Source organism: Microcaecilia unicolor, chromosome 1, assembly GCF_901765095.1.
Source record: "Microcaecilia unicolor chromosome 1, aMicUni1.1, whole genome shotgun sequence".
Classification (NCBI taxonomy): Eukaryota; Metazoa; Chordata; class Amphibia; order Gymnophiona; family Siphonopidae; genus Microcaecilia; species Microcaecilia unicolor.
The window spans coordinates 77,477,647-77,500,254 of record NC_044031.1 but is presented as its reverse complement, the minus strand read 5'-3'; the positions used below and the strand labels follow the sequence as shown (position 1 = coordinate 77,500,254).

The 22,608-nt window shown below is 49.0% G+C and overlaps 1 protein-coding gene across 3 annotated transcripts in view; it reads left to right on the top strand.

The window, feature by feature from the left end:
- Window positions 1-22,608, top strand: part of LMBR1 (limb development membrane protein 1) — a 291,341-nt gene that overhangs the window by 120,506 nt on the left and 148,227 nt on the right. For all 3 annotated transcript variants that reach the window (XR_003941628.1, XM_030198592.1, XM_030198605.1), the window contains one exon: window positions 13,254-13,318. Coding sequence is in view for 2 of the 3 variants with exons in the window: in XM_030198592.1 (XP_030054452.1) it covers window positions 13,254-13,318 (65 nt within the window). In the remaining variant the exon portion in view is untranslated. The remainder of the gene's footprint in view (window positions 1-13,253; window positions 13,319-22,608) is intronic.

The following is a 22,608-nucleotide window of genomic DNA, read 5'->3' as shown; positions in this document are numbered from 1 at the left end:
AAGAGTCTGTAACCTGTGTCCCTGTCTCATCCTGCAGGGCCAAAACCTGTCGGAGCCCTAGCTTACGCAAAATTAATTTTGCCAACATGGCTCCGCTCTTCCCATTCCTAAACAGTTGAAAACGATAATAAGCCAATGGTTTCTCCGCTCGCTGATGAAACAATTCATTTAAAGCAGTTTGCGTGCCTAGCAATTGTTGCTTACCCTCCGAATCACGAGACTGGCAAAACTGTCTTCGTTGTGTCACCAGGAGACGCTCCAACCTCAATATTTCACGATCCCTGGCTTTTTTCTGATGATTAGCGTAGCTAATAATATACCCCCTCAAGACCGCTTTTGCCACCTCCCAATAAAGCACTGGGTCCTGCTCATGGCATACATTATGTTTCTTATAGTCATACCAACAATTGAGCAACCCAGCTCCAAACTGGTAATCTTTATACAAGGTGATGGGAAATGACCAATCCCTTTGCCTAGGCAGAGTACCCACCGGTCTCCAATCCATCCAAACCCATGCATGATCAAAAACAGCATATGGACCCTATCTCTGACAAAGGGCAGAAAAAAGAGAACTGGAAACCAGCAGTCAATCCTGGATTGTGTGGAATGGGCCCAAGAGAAATGGGTATAGTCTTTATCCGAAGGATGGAAGACTTGTCACATATCAACCAAATCCACTACCTGGCACATAATTACCGACCCATCTCCCTCCTCCCTTTTCTCTCCAAATTACTTGAGCGTGCTGTTCACCACCGCTGCCTTGATTTTCTCTCTTCACATGCTATTCTTGACCCACTACAATCTGTCCACAGTGGGGTCCCAAACCATATTAAAATCTCCACCTATGATGATTGGATGAGGCTGCACAGACAAGAGTAACTGAGTCAGGGTCTTATAAAAGATCCAATAAAATTGATTGGGAGCATATACTGTACGTAGATTGAGACTCTGATGTGCCGCTGTAACTTTGACAGAGCAGAAAACGACTCCCTGGGTCCAACTGCACCACATTAACCTGATCTACTATTCCCTTTCGAAATAATACCACTACTCTCCCCTTTTTACCCTGGGCCGCTGCCGCCACACACTTCCCCACCCACCATCTCTTCAGTTTAATATGTTTTTCTTCATTAAGATGGGTTTTGTGCAGTAAGACAATATCTGCTTTGGCCCTCTGTAATTGTTGTAAAATATTTGTACATTTAATTGGGGAACTAATGCCCCCAACATGCTGAAGAAAAGCTTAGATTGGCACGGCTTTTTTAGATTAGTTTCCTTTGTTTGGAATATATGGCTCCTGAGGTTGTTGCAAACAAGACCTTCCACCAGTCACAGGGTAGAAGAGCTCCTTAGAAGTTAACTGGCCAAAAGCACATTCCTCTAAGTGGTGGACGTAGGCCTGAGTCCATGGTATCCTCAACGTCTCCCACAAGAGCGTTGGTGCTGAAGCTTCCTGCGAACATCTTCTACTTACTGTTTTGGAGTTGTCATCATTTTTATGGCAGTGCAGTAACCTATCGGTACTATTCTTCATTTTTGTCAGTGCAGATTTATAGTCTGTCAGTGTTGTTTTCCCTGCATACCTTCAAAGTAGAATGCTGTATCTTATTGTTAGTGCAAGTCAATCACCAATTACTGCAGTGCAAGTACAATTTGGGTCTTCATTACAAGCACAAACATAGGTTGCTCTCTAATATACCCAAGGGAACAGAGCAGCTAGGTGTCTAACTTGAGTTTTATGAAGGTTATTACAAATATGGTCCTAAATTTCACAATAATGACCAAGAGCAATACCAATTGTTTTTGTCCATAAACCTAAATCATGCATACATTGAGCAACTTTGAGACCAATATCCTTCCACTCCTATATTCCATGCCACAGGTCTGTCTTCTAGAAATTCAAGATTTGTCTTATCCAGGATCTCTTCTTTGGCAGATAAGTGGCTGAGAAAATGTGGGGTCACGCAAGCCGCATTCAGGGCATGACCCTGTCCGGAAGCACATAGGCGCATCATTCTGACACTTCTCAATGGAGTTGATAGAGAATGCTGTGGCCACGATTACAGGGTAAGCTCTAAGTGCTTGTCCCATGCTTTCGTGAATTTAGATACAGTATTTGTCTCCACTGTTTCCACTGGGAGACTGTTCCATACATCCACCAGCCTTTTCTTAAAGTATTTCCTTAGATTGGTTCTGAGTGCATCCCCTTTCACGTCATCCTATGCTTCCTCATTCCAGAGCTTCATTTATGCCACAGAAGTATTTAAATGTCTCTAACTTCCCTATCCTGCCTTTCTTCCATACATATTGAGATCTTTAAATCTGTCCCCATACACTTTATAATGATCACCACCAACTGTTTTAGTAGCCTTCTCTGGACCATCTCCATACTGTTTTCATCATTTTGAAGGTGAGATCTCCAAAATTGTACACAGTACTCTAAATGGGATTTCACCAGAGATTTATACAGAGGCACTGTCGCCTCCTTTGTCCTAATGACAAGAGGCACTGTCGCCTCCTTTGTCCTATTGGCTATTCTTTTCCGGTCAACCAAGTATCATTTTGTTTTTTGACATCGCCTTTTCTACCTATTTGGCCCCCTTAAGTCCCACTCTCCTTTTGTGCTCAGAAATACTTTACCCACTATACTGTACTAGTCTTTTGGGGTTTTGCAGCTCAAATGCATGTCCCTGCATTTTGTAGCATTAAATCTTAGCTGCCAAATCTAGATCATTATTCAGCCTTCGCTGGAGCTATCCTTATGTTATCCATACCATCAGGATATCAACATCACCGACAAAAATGTTAGAGAGCCAGCCAAGATCTGATCCTTGTGGCCTTCCACTGAGTACTGCCCTTTTTTGCCTTCTACTCAACCAGTTTCTAATCCAGTCATTTTAGGGCCCGTATTGAGATCACAACTTATTCATAAGTTGCCTATGCAAAACTGTGTCAAAGGCTTTTTCTAAAAATCTAAATGCACCACAGCCAGCATTCTCCTTAAATCCAACTCCCTTGCCCCCCAGTCAAAAAATTAATCAGATTTGTCTGACAAGACTTACCTGTAGTAGACCCATGCTGCTTCTTGCCCTGCAATTCATTGCATTCCAGAAACTTCACTATCCTCTGTTTTAGAAGCATTCCATTAATTTGCTCAGCACAGAGGTCAGATTAACTGGCCTATAGCTCCCAACGTTCTCCTTCTGTTTTTGTGGAGAGGGACCACATCTGCCCTTCTTTGCTACCAACTCTAAAGAAACCTACTCACATTGCTTTTATTCTTTTTCTATTCTAAACTGTGTTTTCTTCTGATGTATTTTGATATTGGCGTTCCTTTCTTACTCCTTTTATTTTTAATTATTGTACCTCGCCTTGATTGTCTGTGAAAGGCGGTGTATTAAGTCTGCAGTGAACATAAACATAGGTCTTTCTTTCACTGCCCACTCAGTCTCAACCTATTAGGGTGATCCTTCAAACTCATTCCATGTTTTTACCCAAAGTGGTAGCACCATTCCATATAAGGGAAATAATACTTCTCACGCAAGCAAGACCTCCATACTCTGGGCTGTAAGTGGGCTGTTGCTTACTAGCTCAAAAAAACTGACTCCATTAGAAAATCTATATAGCTTCTTGTCTCCTTAGATCCCAACAGAACTGGCATTCTAGTCACACAAGTAACTCTAGCAAATTTGTTAGCGTCCTGGATCAATTTCTGTTATGAATAAATGGGTGCTTCTCTAAACAAAGTCTAATCAGATCAGTGCTACTGCGGATCTCTTGAAGTTTTCTATTCGAGGTATTTATATCTCAGTAATATCAATATTGAATCTAAGCGGGTTACAAAATTTAAGAACACACCAGTAAAAGCAAAAAAGTCCTAATAAGATTGCTCATTCAAATCTCTATATATAAAAGGCACCACCAACGTTCTAAATGAAGCCTCCAGCCGGAAGTGTGAAGGGGGAGAGATATCCGGTTTCCCCACGAGTGTCTGCCCCGCCCTCGCTCTCTCTGTAACACAAACAGTGAAGGAAAACACAGCAAAGCACGAAATCAAATCGCTCTCTCTGTAACAGTGAAGGTCTCAGAGGGGGGAGGGGAGAGAGGGCAGAAGTCCTCACTATCTCTGTAACACAAACACAGCACAGCAAGAAACTTAACACTGAAGGACTTGACTCCGAGGGGAAGGGGACAGACAGCACAGGGGAAGGGAGAGCGGGCAGAGGGCAGGGACACGCACACAGAAGAAAACCTTGCTAGCCCCCGTTTCATTTGCATCAGAAACGGGGCTTTTTTACTAGTACTTATTGAAAAGATAAGTCTTCAATCCTTTGCAAAACTGTAGATATCCACAAATCACACAGATTTGTACAGGCATAGAATTCCACAGTTTACTAGCTTGAAAAATAAAAGAACCATCATGATATCTCTTGTAGCAAACTTGTTTGACAGAAGGAAATCTGAACTGTAAAGTAGAATAAAAATGGGAATTCACTCGAAATGCTGGGTAAGTTATCAACTGTGGAAGAAGGGGGGAACAATTTCCTTGTAATATGCTAAATATAATACATTTTTAAAAACTATCCGTGCAGAAACTGGTAACCAATGTAAACTTCTTAGCAAAAGCATCATGTGATCATAAGGAAAACAGCCAAAGTCGCTATGCCCATATCAGCCCTCTTCTGAAGTCACTTCACTGGCTCCCTATCTGTTTCCGTATACAGTTCAAGCTGCTCTTATTGACCTATAAGTGCATTCACTCTGCTTTCCCTCACTACCTCTCCACCCTCATCTCTCCCTACACTCCTTCCCAGGAACTCTGTTCACTAGGCAAATCTCTCCTAATTGCACCCTTCTCCTCCATCGCTAACTCCAGACTCCGTTCCTTTTATCTCGCCGCACCTTAGGCCTGGAATAGACTTCGTGAGCCATTACGTCAAGCTCCATCCCTGGCCACTTTCAAATCTGGGCTAAAGGCCTACCTGTTTGCTGCTGCTTTTAATTCCTAACTTGTTACCTGATCGTAACCTTTATTTTGTCTTCCTCTCTTCAATAGGTTTTTTTTTTTTTGTTACATTTGTACCCCGCGCTTTCCCACTCATGGCAGGCTCAATGCGGCTTACATGGGGCAATGGAGGGTTAAGTGACTTGCCCAGAGTCACAAGGAGCTGCCTGTGCCTGAAGTGGGAATCGAACTCAGTTCCTCAGTTCCCCAGGACCAAAGTCCACCACCCTAACCACTCCTCCACTCCCTTTCCTTTCCTTATGTGTCCTATCTGCCTGTCCTGATTTAGATTGTAAGCTCTTTGAGCAGGGACTGTCTTTTCTTCATGTTCAATTGTGAAGCGCTGCGTACGACTGGTAGTGCTGTAGAAATGATTTGTAGTAGTAGTAGATCATTTTGACTGCAGTATTCTATGGTAGTTGTAACCTTCTTACTAATCTTGAACTTTGTCCTACATATAAAACAGTACAATAATCCAACTGAGGTAGCACAATAGCCTGAACCAACATACGAAAGTGTTCAGTAAAAAAAAAAAAAAAAAGACATATTGTTGCTCTCAGTTGTCGTAATTTAAACAATAACTTCTTTCTCAAATAATTTATCTGTGAATCCATTTTAAATTGAGTATCCAAAATAATACCTAAAACCCTAGAGGATTTTTCAGACTGCAATTATACTCCTGTCTGGAGGCTATAGTCACACTATAAGGGACCAAGTAGTATCATTGCAAAAATATGACAATTTAGTCTTAGCTGCATTTAGTTTTAAGAGATGCTGACTAGCCCAAGATTGAATCAAGGCTTTCCTTGTCATCAAGCAGATGAAGCCATTACGTATGGGTTATGTCCATCAACCAGCAGGGGAGATAGAGAGCACTCAAACTTTCACAGTGCCCTCTTGGCCAGCTAGCTCCACTGCTTCTTCAGTATTCTCTATCTCCCTTAGCAGGGTGGCTGCAGCTTGTTCGAGCTCCAGAAAAATCTGCCGGGAGGTGGTTCCTGGCTTGCCAGTTGTTAACCGGGGTGTTGGAGGCTATAGCAGCTTCACTTTAAAGGCACATAGGTTAGCCCTTTCCCTGCCTTACCCATACCTCTGTGGATGTGGACATATTGCCTTGCTTTCCCTGTCCTTACCCACCAACAGTGGATGCAGGCATATAGGTTCGCCCTTTCCCTGCCTTTCCCACTCATCTGAGCCTCCGGAGTCTTCAATACCTCTGCTTTCCTCACAGCTTAAAAAAAAAAAAAAAGTCGCGTCGCGTTTTTAAACGCAGAGACGCTGGAACAGAGGTTTTTGACCTGATTTTCAGCAGGATCGTAGTTGTACACTAGATCCTTTGAGGTAAGAGTGTTTTCCAACTCCTCCGGGGTGGGCCCGCGATCGGGGCGATTTTGGCGCGAAACCGCCATTTTGGATTTTACCGCCGATGGCTGCGGACAATGTAAAGCGCTGTTCCACTTGTGGCAAGCGCAAATCAGCAGCAGGGCTCTGTAAATCGTGCTGTACTGGCGTAGGAGCCGGCCCGAGCATGGCGAGCGATGTTTCTTCCCGCTCTGAGCTGGCAGCGGGCGCCATTTTGCTTACACCGCATGGCGCGGCCTCCGTGGATACGGAGAGACCTGAGCCGGGTGGGGCACCTCGAGATGAGGTTATTTCAGGAGTGGCTAGAACCGGACAGGATTTGGGTGCCCAGGGTGAGATTTTCTCCCCGGATTTTGTGCTTTTGCTGCATAAAGCATATATGATGAAAACAGCCCTTCCTCAAGGGTCGCCTGAGGCTCCTCTGATTGCCCCCCCGATGGATTCTGGCCTGGGACTGCCCAGTGAGGCTTTTTTCCCGGATGCTTGGCCTAAAGATAAGCGCAGAAGGGTTAATTCCCCTTCAGATTGTGGTGCACCTTTTTCCCCCCCGTGGTCGGGGTGTGAGGATTCGGAGAACTCTGACAGACGTTCTTGGTCTGAGGAACCAGAGTCAGGTGCGGATTTACCACAGGATCTGGATGATCCCTCCGCGGTGAGGATTTTCCACCGTGATGAGCTGCCAGCGCTTATTTCAGATACCCTGCAGGCCCTCTCGATTGAAGATCCTGACAGTGGCATGGCCTCCTCGGGTAATCCCAGGATGGCTAGTACCAAGAAAGCTGCTCGGGCCTTCCCTTTGCATGATTCCATCCTAGAGCTTGTTTCGGCTCAGTGGGCTGACCCCGAGGGACCTTTGAGAGTTTCCAGGGCTATGGGGCAGTTATACCCTCTGCGTGAGGGACATATGGCTCGTTTTCAAATGCCTACAGTGGATGCCCTAGTCACTGCAGTGACAAAGAGAACTACCCTCCCTGTTGAAGGAGGTGTTGCCCTGAAGGATGTTCAAGACCGTAGGCTGGGAACAGCATTGAAACGGTCCTTTGAAATTGCAGGTCTCACTGTTCGGGCGTCTGCATGCAGCTGTTATGCTGTTAGAGCCTGCCTAGCTTGGCTGCAACAGGCAGTGGCTCAGCCCGGAGATGGAGCGGAGCCCTTCTTGGATGTGGCTCCGCGGATGGAGGTGGCCTTGTCCTTTCTGGCTGATGCCTTTTATGACCTTGTCAGAGCTTCGGCTAAACAAATGGCAGTAGCAGTGGCGGCTCGCCGTCGTCTGTGGCTACGACACTGGGCAGCGGACATGGCCTCTAAGCAAAGGTTGGTGAAGTTGCCTTTTCAAGGACTTCTCCTATTTGGTGAGGAGTTGGAGAAAATTGTGAAAGGCCTGGGTGATCCAAAACCCCAGCGCTTGCCCGAAGATAGGCAGAGGCCTTCCTCTAAGGGCCAGGCGGTCCACTCCTCGTACAGACCTCGCTTCCGTGAAGCTAGAAGGTACCGCCCGGGGCGTTCTGCTGGGTTCACTTCACGTGCCCGTGGTCAGCAGAGGAACTCCTTTCGCTCGGACAAGCGTTCCGCAGCCGGTGGCTTAAGACCAGGAGTTCAGGGGCGACCCTCTCAATGATGGTGCGCCGGCCCTCTCCTCGATGCCTGTCATCGGAGGATGGCTTTCCCTCTTTGTCGAGGAGTGGGCCAAGATTTCCTCAGATCAGTGGGTTCTGGACCTGATCAGAGATAGATACAGAATAGAATTCAACGCCCCAGTAAGAGACGTGTTTGTGGAGTCCCGATGCGGTTCTGCCATCAAACGGGCGGCGGTGGAGGAGACTTTACAAGGTCTGATTCAGTTAGGGGCAGTGACCCCGGTGCCTCCCGCCGAGCAAGGCTGCGGCCGATACTCCATCTACTTTGTGGTGCCGCGAAAAGGTGGGTCCTTTCGCCCTATTCTGGACTTAAAAGAAGTGAACAAGTCCCTGAGAGTGCGGCATTTCCACATGGAATCCCTGCGCTCCGTCATTGCGGCGGTTCAGCCAGGAGAGTTTCTCACGTCTCTAGACCTGAAAGAAGCTTACTTGCACATACCGATTTGGCCCCCGCACCAGAAGTTTCTGAGGTTTGCGGTGTTGGGAAAACATTTCCAGTTCAGGGCCTTGCCTTTTGGCCTCGCCACAGCTCCCCGAACCTTTTCGAAGGTAATGGTGGTAGTAGCTGCTTTTCTCAGGCGAGAAGGTATCAGGGTTCACCCGTACCTAGACGACTGGCTCATCAGAGCAGACTCTGCAACAGAGAGCTTACAAGCTACAGCCAGAGTGGTCTCAGTACTGCAATCTCTAGGCTGGATCGTCAATATGGCCAAAAGTCACCTGTCCCCTTCACAATCTCTAGAGTTTTTGGGGGCCAGGTTCGACACAGTCTCGGGCTATGTGTTCCTACCCGAGCCAAGGCGGTGCAAGCTTCAGAATTAGGTCCGTCTGCTCCTGAGGATGCCCCGCCCGAGAGCTTGGGACATTGTCCAGCTGCTGGGATCGATGACAGCCACGATGGAAGTGGTACCCTGGGCGAGAGCGTACCTGAGACCTCTACAGTATTCCTTACTCCGGAGATGGTCTCCTATTTCTCAGGATTACCAATGCAGACTTACTTGGCTCCCTGCGGCCCGTCTCAGCATGGAGTGGTGGCTCTCGGACAGCATGCTGCGGCGAGGAATGCCGCTGACGCTCCCCGTTTGGTGCCTAGTGGTAACAGATGCCAGCCTGAAGGGCTGGGGCGCACATTGCAAGGGGAAGCATGCCCAGGGTCTATGGACACCCGAGGAGTCGGAGTGGTCCATCAACCGCCTAGAGTTGAAAGCGGTGTTTCAGGTGCTTCTGGCCTTTCAAGTGACCCTGGAAGGATTGGCTGTCAGAGTGATGTCGGACAACATGATAACGGTGGCCTATATAAATCGACCAGGCGGAACAAGGTGCAGAGCACTAGCCGCGCAGGCCGAACTGATTTGCCACTGGGCCGAGCTGCATCTTCAGTGTCTGTCGGCAGCTCATATTGCAGGTCAGAGCAATGTGCAGACCGATTATCTGAACAGGCATCAGATCGATCCAGCAGAATGGAATCTGGCAGACGACGTATTCCTGCAGATCTGTGCCAAATGGGGCAAGCCCGTGATGGATCTAATGGCGACAAGTGCCAATACCAAAGTCCCGTGCTTCTTCAGCAGACGGAGAGATCCTCGCTCGGCGGGGTTGGATGCCTTGGCTCAACCCTGGCCTCCTGGTCTACTTTGTGTTTCCCCCATGGCCCTTGATAGGGCGCCTGCTCTTGCGGATTCGGCTGCACCCAGGAGAAGTGGTCCTCATCGCCCCGGATTGGCCAAGGAGACCTTGGTATGCAGACCTCCGACAGATGCTCCTGGAGGCTCCTCTGCCGTTACCTCTGGTACCGAACCTGTTGACTCAGGGACTGGTAGCCATGGAGGACGCCGGCCGCTTTGGTCTTACGGCATGGCTATTGAGAGGGCGCAATTGAGGGATAAAAGTTATTCCAATAAAGTTATTTCCACTCTCCTGCAAGCCCACAAGCGGTCCACTTCCGTGGCTTATGCCAGGATTTGGTGCCTGTTTGAGTCTTGGTGTGCTTCCAGAGCCATTGCTCCAATGCGGGCTCCTGTCTCGCCGATTCTGGACTTTTTGCAGGAAGGTGTACAAAAAGGCTTGGCCTATAATTCCCTGCGGGTTCAGGTGGCAGCGTTGGCCTCCCTTCGTGGTAAGGTGGAAGGCGTGTCTTTGGCTGCTCACCCAGATGTGGCACGGTTTCTTAGAGGGGTGCTTCGGCTCCGACCTCCAGTGCGAGCACCCTGTCCAGCTTGGAGCCTGGGGCTAGTTTTGAAAACCCTGCAGGCATCTCCTTTTGAGCCGCTTCGGCGAGCATCGGAGAAAGATTTGACACTGAAGGCCGTTTTTCTGGTGGCCATTACCTCGGCGAGACGGGTGTCAGAGCTCCAGGCGCTGTCCTGTAGAGACCCATTTCTGCAATTTTCAGAGTCCGGAGTCACGGTTCGGACCGTGCCTTCCTTTATGCCTAAGGTGGTTTCAGCCTTTCACCTAAACCAGCCTATTTTCTTGCCCTCTTTTTCAGAGGAAGAGTTTCCAGAATCTTTTGGGCAGCTGCACCTTTTGGATGTGCGCAGGACTCTGCTGCAGTATCTGCAAGTTACTAACTCTTTCAGGACTTCTGATCATCTGTTTGTTTTGCTATCCGGTTCTCGCAGAGGGTCTCCAGCGTCTAAAGCCACTATTGCCCGCTGGCTCAAAGAAACTATCTTTTCAGCTTATCTGCTGGCCGGCAGGGTTCCGCCTGTAGCCTTTAAGGCACATTCTACTAGAGCGATTTCTTCCTCTTGGGCTGAAACTAGAGCACTCTCTCTTCAAGAGATATGCAGTGCAGCAACATGGGCTTCTAAGCTCTCCTTTGCCCGACATTACAGGCTGGATGTGGCTGCCAGGAGGGATGCGCGTTTTGGTGCACAAGTGCTAGCGCATGGTGTGGCTTGTTCCCACCCTATCTAGGGATTGCTTTGTTACATCCCATACGTAATGGCTTCATCTGCTTGATGACAAGGAAGGGAAAATTAGGTTCTTACCTTGGTAATTTTCTTTCCTTTAGTCATAGCAGATGAAGCCATGAGCCCTCCCTGTATGATTGTCTGTATGCTGTGAATCTGTTTTTCAGGTTCTGTTCTAATTTCCTGAAGTTCCTTCCTTGGGAGAAAGTTGGAAAACAATCTTCAGGATTCATGTTCAGTTTAAATTTAGGAGGATGTGTTCATTCCCTCCAGCATGTTTTTTTTTGGAGGATGTGTTGATTCTCTCCAGGAGGCGCGTGTGTTCCCCTCCAGTTCTATAAATAGGAGGATGAGTTCATTTCCTCCCGTGTGTTGGGAGGATGTGTGATTCCCTCCAGGAGGCGCGTGTGTTCCCCTCCACTTATACAATAAGGAGGATGAGTTTATTCCCTCCAGGAGGACGTGCATTCCCTCCTTTATGAGTTCATGCCCTTGTGATGGGCCATCGTTCGCTGTGAGGAAAGCTCTTGTGATTCCCATTGCGGTTTGCCATACTGCTTTGGAAGCTTCAAATACTGAAGAGGCAGTGGAGCTAGCTGGCCAAGAGGGCACTGTGAAAGTTTGAGTGCTCTCTATCTCCTCCGCTGGTTGATGGACATAACCCATACGTAATGGCTTCGTCTGCTATGACTAAAGGAAAGAAAATTACCAAGGTAAGAACCTAATTTTTCCATATAATCAGAAATAATAGTGTATAATCTTAAGAAATCTGAAGTTACTGGAATTAAAAATGTCATCAGCATATAAATAATATATGGGAGCCTTCATATATGCAAGTCAACAGACAGGGTCAGTCTAAGTCTTTATTATGAGCCAAAAAATATCAAAAGGTCTGTTACTCTCGTAGATCTGGCAAGCAAACAGGCAGAATTCAACCAAAACTCAATTAAGCACAAAAAAACCCCTTACTCAGGTTCACCAAAGCCCATCTCCACGAGCCTCACACTTCCTAACACCCACAGTGACCAGCAACAAATAGGCCCAACTTGAGTACTCTCACTTATACACTAAAATCTTACTACCTTTAGCCCATCTTAAAACATTGAAGCCTTTGGCCCTCCTGGAGGGCCCTTTCTTCCTGCCCTGGACCCATCTTCAGACACTGCAGCCCTGGCTTGAAACTCTCTTGGCAGACCCTTTCTCCCTGTTTTGGGCCTTCCTGTACTGTGCTTGCCTCCAGGGTTTTCATTCCCTCTAGCTGAAACCTGCCCTCTTGGAGGTAGTAGACAACATGAGAAGATATCTACAAAATTAGAAGAATGGTCGAATGTGTGGCAGTTAGAATTTAATGTGAAGAAGTCAAAGTGATGCACTTGGGGTGTAGAAATCCAAAAGAGCAGTATGCGCTAGGGGGTGAGAGACTGACACGCATGGAATAGTTCAAAGACCTTGGGGTGATAGTGTCTGAGGTTGGTTAAATCCATTACACATACCCTCTGACTTCCCCTCTTTAAGTTGAGATCACGAGCTTTTGTACTATATTGAGGGAGCTTGTGAAGGTTGGTTTGTGCAGCCCCATAGGTTTTTCTGAACTCTAGGAGAGGTTTTTAGCATCATGTCAGTCTGACATTTTACTTCGTTTGTGGCTGATTTGTCCTGCTGCCTATAGAGAACACCCCCCCCCCCCCACAATATTACAGGTATTTGAGATGGTAGTAGATGTGTAGAATTGCTTATCATAGTTTAAGCATTGACAGATGTCTAGAATTGCTTATCATAGTTTAAGCATTGACAGATGTCTAGGGAATTATGACAAGAGAAGACTGACTAATCTAGAGGTCCTTAACTTCCAACAATTGCTATAATACGCTGAGTAATTTTCTACCAATTTTTTTTAATGTGGTCTTGTGTGCTCTAAGATACATACATCGTGTTTATAGATCACACAAGTTATTCACTCAGGATTCATTCTTTTCTATAGTGTTTGAATGCAAAAAAATGCAAGATGCTCTTCTGTTGTGCACAAATACACATATTCACTTTGTTGCTTCGGATGAAAGTGCAAATCTTCAGAACTGTTAAATATAGAAGCAGTGTATGTGTCTTAGAATAATTAGTGCTTGGATAAAATAAATAACTGAAATGTTATACTTATGAAGCATTTTTCAAATTAACTGATTGACCGGCTTTTGCTGTCCTATATCTGAGTTTTGTTAATTACTTTATAACTGTGATTTGATATACCTGCATACCTTATTTTGCTTATTTGATAATTGTAACAGTCTACAATATATATCTAGTGTTTTATAATACATAAAATATTTTTCTTCTCAGTATGCACACCTGTGGGTCTTTCCAGAATGTTTACTGTGATGGGTCAGCTGTTAGTCAAACCAACAGTAAGTATTTTTTCCGCCCTGTTCTTTCCTTAGGCTTTCATTTAAAACTGTGTGAAGTGCTGTGCTTCACTTAATTTCTGTGGGAATGGTCTGGAAACCAGTCCAACATGTCTTTTCAGACTCCAGAGCAGCAAGGGTGTTTTGTTCCAGGTAGCATACAGAGAAAATGAGGGAAGGGGGTGAGTCTGGAGCCCAGGAGAGGATAGTTCCTCTACTCCCTTGGTTTTTGCCCTCCTCCTCTTTACCCATTAATTCCCTTGCCCGTTCTATGTCTTGTCTATCCGTTCTACCTAGATTGTAAGCTCTTTGAGCAGGGACTGTCTCTCTATGTCAAGTGTTCAGTGCTGCGTACATCTGGTAGCGCTATACAAATGCTATTAGTAGTAGTCCTCGAGCCACCAGCAGGGCAGGATTCAGGATATCCCTAATGAGTATGTATTTAATACCAAACACTATGTATTTAGCCACAATACATCAAAATACCCATGTATGTTGACTAATACGATGTGTTTTTCTAACAAGTTCACAGAAAAATAAACATTCCAAACTCATTCATAGATGATGATCGGTTGATCAGAATAAAGGAGTAGGTTGTTAAAAGAAATTTGACTATGTTCATTTTGGAATTAAGGATTGAGACCGGCTAATTACCATGTAATAGGATCTGGGATAATCAGGAGCAGGAGAGTAATTATTCTCCGAGGACAAGCAGGCTGCTTGTTCTCACGACTGGGTTGACGTCCGCGGCAGCCCCCACCAACCGGAAGAAGCTTCGCGGGACGGTCGGCACGCAGGGCACGCCCACCGCGCATGCGCGGCCGTCTTCCCGCCCGTGCGCGACCGCTCCCGCCAGTTACTTTTTTTCCGCGACTGGAGAGAGTTGTGCAATTGCCTCTCTCTCCGTTCAGCCGCCGGATTTTTCGACCGCGTTTACGCGGATCGTTGCTTTGGATTCCCGTTCGGTTCCTCTTTCTTTTCTTTCTTTGTATTGTTAAAAAAAAAAAAAAAAGATTTTCGCGCGTGTGGAGCACGCGCTCCCCTTTTCCCTCGCTTCCAGCGGGGACGCCTCGTTGCGGCCTAGTGGCCGCTCGGTCGGCTAGTTTTTTCGTGGTGTGATTTTAGCCACCATTGCCGACTTTGACTTCGCCGACGCGATTTTTCCGTCGATGTCCTCGAAGGTCCCGAGTGGATTTAAAAAGTGTGGTCGCTGCGGCCGGCCGATCTCGCAGACCGACACCCACGCTTGGTGCCTCCAGTGCCTCGGGCCGGAGCACAATCTCAAGTCGTGCGCGCTGTGTCTCGGTCTCCGGAAACGGACTCAGGTTGCGAGGCAAGTTCTGCGGGACCGTCTTTTTGGAACTTGCGCCGGCCCCTCGACGTCGACCTCGACGGCATCGGTATCGAAGGCCGGGTCTTCGGTACCGGTATCGATGCCCGAGACATCGGCACCGATGGCAGCGACCCCAGGAGAACAGGTCCCGTCGGCCCGCCGGTCCGCCGGTGAGAGTGGGGTTGAGAGGCCGCGTGGGCAGTCGGCCCCGGTCACTCCCTCAGCTCGTGAGCCACGGGACCGAACCCTGTCGGACCCGGTACCTCGAGACCGAGGGGGATCGACCTCCTCCTCCTCCATGCCCTCCGGCGCCGGTGACGTGCACCGGAAAAAAGATAAGAAGCGCCGTCACCGGGAGCCCTCGGTGCACCCTGAAGAGGAGTCGACGCCGAAGCGTCATCGCAGAGAGGAGAGATCTCCGTCGGTGGTGGAGGTACCGACGCGTCGGGGTTCCGGCACCTCGGTGCCGTCTCCTGGCCCCCAGCAGCTTCTGGCACCGACACCCTTACCGGCCCCACCGCCTTTCCCGGCAGCGGGCCTGGACGAGTGCCTCAGAGCCATCCTTCCGGGGATCCTGGAAGGGCTGATGCGCCAGGCTGTGCCGGCGTCGGGGGTGCTTGCGCCCCCGGCGCCGATGACTGTGGCGCCGGCGAGCTCTAGCCCGGCGCCGGGGCTGTCGACACCGCCGCCGCTTGCGGTGCCGGTCTCGACCGCCACGCAGGTGGAGTTCCCGTCGACGTCGATGGAGGGAGCTCCGTCCCCGCCGGCGCGGGAGTCCACCGCTCGACGACACCGAGACCTCGGTGCCTCGACGTCGAGCCGGGCCCGGTACCGGACTCAGCTACATGAGCTAATGTCCGATACCGAGGATGAGGACTCGTGGGGGGAAGAGGAGGACCCGAGATATTTCTCCTCAGAGGAGTCTACGGGCCTTCCCTCGGACCCCACGCCGTCACCGGAGAGGAAGCTCTCACCTCCTGAGAGTCTCTCCTTTGCCTCCTTTGTGCGGGATATGTCTATAAGCATTCCCTTTCCCGTGGTCTCTGTGGAAGAGCCGAGGGCCGAGATGCTCGAGGTCCTCGACTATCCATCACCACCTAGAGAGTCCTCCACGGTACCGCTGCACAATGTCCTGAAGGAGACGCTGCTTCGGAACTGGGTGCGACCACTAACTAACCCCACCATTCCCAAGAAAGCAGAGTCCCAGTACAGGATCCACTCTGACCCAGAGCTCATGCGGCCCCAGTTGCCCCATGACTCAGCGGTCGTGGATTCTGCTCTCAAGAGGGCACGGAGTTCGAGGGATACCGCCTCGGTGCCCCCGGGGCGGGAGTCTCGCACTCTGGACTCATTTGGGAGGAAGGCCTACCAATCCTCCATGCTCGTGACCCGCATCCAATCTTACCTGCTCTATATGAGCATCCACATGCGGACCAATGTGCAACAGCTGGCGGACCTGGTCGATAAGCTCCCGCCGGAGCAGTCCAGGCCATATCAGGAGGTGGTCAGGCAGCTGAAGGCGTGCAGAAAGTTCCTGTCCAGGGGGATTTTTGACACCTGTGACGTGGCATCTCGTGCTGCGGCCCAAGGTATAGTGATGCGCAGGCTCTCATGGCTGCGTGCCTCTGACCTGGACAACCGCACCCAGCAGAGACTGGCTGACGTCCCTTGCCGGGGGGATAATATTTTTGGCGAGAAGGTCGAGCAGATGGTTGACCAACTGCATCAGCGGGAAACCGCTCTCGACAAGCTCTCCCACCGGGCGCCTTCAGCACCCGCCCCCGCGGGCGGGCGTTTTTCCCGGGCTCGGCAGGCTGCACCCTATTCTTTTGCGAAGCGTAGGTACAACCAGCCGGCCCGAAGGCCTCGTCAGGCACAGGGACAGCCCCAGCGCGCTCGTTCCCGTCAACAGCGTGCGCCTAAGCAGCCCCCTGCGCCTCCACAGCAAAAGCCGGGGACGGGCTTTTGACTGGATCCACGGGAACATAGCCGCCCTACAAGTGTCCGTACCGGACGACCTGCCGGTCGGAGGGAGGTTAAAATTCTTTCACCAAAGGTGGCCTCTCATAACCTCCGACCAGTGGGTTCTCCAAATAGTGCAGTGCGGATACGCCCTGAATTTGACCTCCCTGCCTCCAAATTGTCCTCCGGGAGCTCAGTCTTTCAGCTCCCATCACAAGCAGGTACTTGCAGAGGAACTCTCCGCCCTTCTCAGCGCCAATGCGGTCGAGCCCGTACCACCCGGGCAGGAAGGGCAGGGATTCTATTCCAGGTACTTCCTTGTGGAAAAGAAAACAGGGGGGATGCGTCCCATCCTAGACCTGAGAGGCCTGAACAAATTCCTGGTCAAAGAAAAGTTCAGGATGCTTTCCTTGGGCACCCTTCTGCCAATGATTCAGAAAAACGATTGGCTATGTTCCCTGGATTTAAAGGACGCATACACTCACATCCCGATACTGCCAGCTCACAGACAGTATCTCAGATTCCGCCTGGGCGCACGGCACTTTCAGTATTGTGTGCTGCCCTTTGGGCTCGCCTCTGCCCCACGAGTGTTTACAAAGTGCCTCGTGGTGGTAGCGGCCTACCTACGCAAGCTGGGAGTGCACGTGTTCCCATATCTCGACGATTGGCTGGTCAAGAACACCTCGGAGGCAGGAGCCCTCCGGTCCATGCAGTGCACTATTCAACTTCTGGAGCTGCTGGGGTTTGTGATAAATTACCCAAAGTCCCATCTCCAGCCAACTCAGTCTCTGGAATTCATAGGAGCGCTGCTGAATTCCCAGACGGTTCAGGCCTACCTTCCCGAAGCGAGGGCCACCAATCTCTTGGCCCTGGCTTCGCAGACCAGAGCGTCTCAGCAGATCACAGCTCGGCAGATGTTGAGACTTCTGGGTCATATGGCCTCCACAGTTCATGTGACTCCCATGGCTCGTCTTCACATGAGATCTGCTCAATGGACCCTAGCTTCCCAGTGGTTCCAAGCCACCGGGAATCTAGAGGATGTCATCCGCCTCTCCACCAGTTGCCGCACTTCACTGCTCTGGTGGACCATACGGACCAATTTGACCCTGGGACGTCCATTTCAAATTCCGCAGCCCACGAAAGTGCTGACGACGGATGCATCCCGCCTGGGGTGGGGAGCCCATGTCGATGGGCTTCACACCCAGGGTCTGTGGTCCCTCCAGGAAAAGGATCTGCAGATCAACCTCCTGGAGCTCCGAGCGATCTGGAACGCACTGAAGGCTTTCAGAGATCGGCTGTCCTGCCAAATTATCCAAATTCGGACAGACAATCAGGTTGCAATGTATTACGTCAACAAGCAGGGGGGCACCGGATCTCGCCCCCTGTGTCAGGAAGCCGTCGGTATGTGGCGTTGGGCGTGTCGGTTCGGCATGCTTCTCCAAGCCACGTACCTGGCAGGCGTAAACAACAGTCTGGCCGACAGACTGAGCAGAGTCATGCAACCGCACGAGTGGTCGCTCCATTCCAGAGTGGTACGCAAGATCTTCCGAGAGTGGGGCACCCCCTCGGTGGATCTTTTCGCCTCTCAGACCAACCACAAGCTGCCTCTGTTCTGTTCCAGGCTTCAGACACACGGCAGGCTAGCGTCAGATGCCTTTCTCCTTCATTGGGGGACCGGCCTCCTGTATGCTTATCCTCCCATACCTTTGGTGGGGAAGACCTTACTGAAGCTCAAGCAAGACCGCGGCACCATGATTCTGATAGCGCCCTTTTGGCCCCGTCAGATCTGGTTCCCTCTTCTTCTGGAGTTGTCCTCCGAAGAACCGTGGAGATTGGAGTGTTTTCCGACTCTCATTTCGCAGAACGACGGAGCGTTGCTGCACCCCAACCTTCAATCCTGGCTCTCACGGCCTGGATGTTGAGGGCGTAGACTTCGCTGCGTTGGGTCTGTCTGAGGGTGTCTCCCGGGTCTTGCTTGCCTCTAGGAAGGATTCCACTAAAAAGAGTTACTTTTTCAAGTGGAGGAGGTTTGTCGTTTGGTGTGAGAGCAAGGCCCTAGAACCTCGTTCTTGCCCTGCACAGAACCTGCTTGAATACCTTCTGCACTTATCAGAGTCTGGCCTCAAGACCAACTCAGTAAGGAATCACCTTAGTGCGATTAGTGCTTACCATTATCGTGTGGAAGGTAAAGCCATCTCTGGAGAGCCTTTAGTCGTTCGATTCATGAGAGGTTTGCTTTTGTCAAAGCCCCCTATCAAGCCTCCTACTGTGTCATGGGATCTCAACGTCGTCCTCACCCAGCTGATGAAACCTCCTTTTGAGCCACTGAATACCTGCCATCTGAAGTACTTGACCTGGAAGGTCATTTTCTTGGTGGCAGTTACTTCAGCTCGTAGGGTCAGTGAGCTTCAAGCCCTGGTAGCTCATGCTCCATATACCAAATTTCATCACAACAGAGTAGTGCTCCGCACCCACCCAAAGTTCCTGCCGAAGGTGGTGTCGGAGTTCCATCTTAACCAGTCAATTGTCTTGCCAACATTCTTCCCCAGGCCGCATACCCGCCCTGCTGAACGTCAGTTGCACACATTGGACTGCAAGAGAGCATTGGCCTTCTACTTGGAGCGGACACAGCCCAACAGACAGTCCGCCCAATTGTTTATTTCTTTCGACCCTAACAGGCTAGGGGTCGCTGTCGGGAAACGCACCATCTCCAATTGGCTAGCAGACTGCATTTCCTTCACTTACGCCCAGGCTGGGCTGACTCTTGAGGGTCATGTCACGGCTCATAGTGTCAGAGCCATGGCAGCGTCGGTGGCCCACTTGAAGTCAGCCACTATTGAAGAGATCTGCAAGGCTGCGACGTGGTCATCTGTCCACACATTCACATCTCATTACTGCCTCCAGCAGGATACCCGACGCGACAGTCGGTTCGGGCAGTCGGTGCTGCAGAATCTGTTTGGGGTGTAAATCCAACTCCACCCTCCAGGACCCGAATTTATTCTGGTCAGGCTGCACTCTCAGTTAGTTGTTCTTCGTAGGTCAATTTCTGTTGTTCCCTCGCCGTTGCGAGGTTCAATTGACCTGGGTTCTTGTTTTGAGTGAGCCTGAGAGCTAGGGATACCCCAGTCGTGAGAACAAGCAGCCTGCTTGTCCTCGGAGAAAGGGTATGATACATACCTGTAGCAGTTGTTCTCCGAGGACAGCAGGCTGATTGTTCTCACCTACCCTCCCTCCTCCCCTTTGGAGTTGTGTGTTTCATCTTTTGCTAGTCATTCAACTGGCGGGAGCGGTCGCGCACGGGCGGGAAGACGGCCGCGCATGCGCGGTGGGCGTGCCCTGCGTGCCGACCGTCCCGCGAAGCTTCTTCCGGTTGGTGGGGGCTGCCGCGGACGTCAACCCAGTCGTGAGAACAATCAGCCTGCTGTCCTCGGAGAACAACTGCTACAGGTATGTATCATACCCTTTACTGGAGCGCCGGAATGTGAGTCAATTGAACCGTTACTTCAGGGCCGGCTGAGAAACAATAAAGATAAATTGGCTGAATACAGGTCAATGGCAATGGGTGAATGGACCCGAGTTATTGCTACTGATTTACTCTGGGGCAAGCGTCTCATTTAATGAAGGTTGCGTTTAATCAGACAGGGTTGCCATCTCATATGAGTGCATCAGCGTCGATATGCTCTCATAATTTAAGGACTGCGCCTCCGTTCAATAGAAGCCGCCACATGGCCACGATGCCAGCTTGAGAGGACGTCTGAGATTGGGTGGCGACGCCAGTAATTAGGAAAGAAAATGGGAGCTGAGCAGACTTCTTCGGTCTATGCCCTGATTGTGTGACTGAATAGATAGGGATGGGCTGGAGTGTAAATTTTAAGGGGCTTCAATGTTAGCTCCAGAACTTAGTACAAGAACCATGCTGGGTAGACTTCTACGGTCTGTGCCCTGAAAAAGGCAAGGACAAATCAAACTTAGGTGTACATATAAAATATCACATAGCTTGTAAATGAGTTTATCTTGTTGGGCAGACTAGATGGACCGTTCAGGTCTTTATCTGCCATCATTTACTATGTTACGTACTTCTAGAGCACTCCCTGTGTGAGTACTGGGGATCTTCTATGTCGTATTTCTGTTTTATGTTTGGTTTAGCCTATTTATTTTGAGCTTTAGTATTAATATGGTAAAGTGCTTTTTGTCATTTATCTGTCTGTTTTCTCGGATCCAGAGTGTTTTTTTGACAAATTGCAGTTTTTGTTATAACTATTCATTTTTTCATGGCAAGATACCAAAATTGTCAGACTTTTCTTCTGCACAGATAATACTGGTGTTGCTGCACACTGACCCATACTGCTGCCCAGATGGGCGGTTTAGTCTGGCACCTCAGCTGAAACCCATCCACCTTGGAGATCTTCAAGTAGTTAGCCTACCAGTGATATAGTTCTAAGCATCACTGATGCATGCAAGCCCTTGCAGAATGGCAAGCTGCAAACCAAGCAAGGGTGCCTGGCTATATTTGTTGCATAATTATAAGAAGTTGGGTAACAAGGTTTGGGGATTCCCTATAAATAATGCATCATTAATGTCGGAGGCAGTTTATGCTGTTGTCTGTCAATCTGTACCCCTTTAATATCAACATTAAGCCTAATTGCCTGCACAGACTATTCCAGTGCCAGTAAAAAAAAGTAAAGGCAACAACATGCACCCTTGTCTGGTGCATGAATGAAGCCTAAAACAATCAGGAACCATAAAGGAAGGGTGGACAATAAAATAAAGCCACATGAAAAACTTCAGGTGAATTAACTTTAATCACTAAAACCTCTAAATAAACTAAAAATGGATAATTCAATTTCTGCAACTTAAGCAGCACCCAGTACACCACCACTAATCCACCTTCTCTGCCCCTTGTACACGCTGTAGCAACAGCTAAATAATTGTCTAATAAATTAGAAGTTAAATACTTCCCCCCCTCCAATTACCAAGTTTCTCTCGGTAAACATAATTGTACCTTTAAATCTTCCACTAAGAGGCGGTGTCTACGCAGGCCATACCATCGGTGTTAGTCAGCTTTGATGCCGAAAATGCGTTTGACAGGGTGGTTTGGGACTTTTTATTTGGCACTCTAGACGCGTTTGGTATACGAGGGTTTTTTCAGGAGGCGATCCGTGCATTATACTATCTTCCACAAGCACAGGTGTGGGTAAATGGAATCTTGTCACCTTCCTTTCCTATACACGGGGACTAGGCAGGGATGCCCCCTATCGCATTTATTGTTTGTATTAACACTAGACCCACTGATTAGAAACATCCAACAGACGCCTGATGTACAAGGAGTCAGGATTGGTACAGAAATGTTTAAGAGAGCAGCTTTTGCTGACGATTTGCTGGCACACGTAACCCACCCTGAAACATCACTGATAGCTCTCTTAGAATGTATGACAGAGTTTGGTGACTTCTCTGGCTTTAAGCTAAACTTGGAGAAGTGTGAAGCTTTGCAGAGGGAGGGAGACCAAGTTGGAGCTTGGCGGGAACAGCTTCCATTGAAATGGGCGGAGGAATCCTTCAGATATCTAGGAATACGGCTAGCTATGGACACCACCACACTTTATAAAATCAATATAGAAAAGTTGTTACAGGACACTTACCTATAACGTTAATGGGCAAAATCAACTTATTTAAAATGATCATATTCCCGAGATGGCTCTATATTTTACAGGTGCTGCCAATACATATACTTGGAAAAGATTTACATAAGCTGAACAGGATGAGTCGGAAATTTCTATTGGGGGGGGGGGGGGAGTCAAAATTACGATTTGAATATCTGTATGATGGATGGGCACAGGGAGGGTTAGGATTCCCTTGTATTAAACGATATAATCAGGCATGCCTTCTGAGACATCTTAGGGGTTGGCTGCTTAATACACATCAACATACGTCGCTTAGCTGGGAACGTGCACTATTTAGACCTTGGCATTTGAATTTTCTACTGCAGGCTAAAACAAAA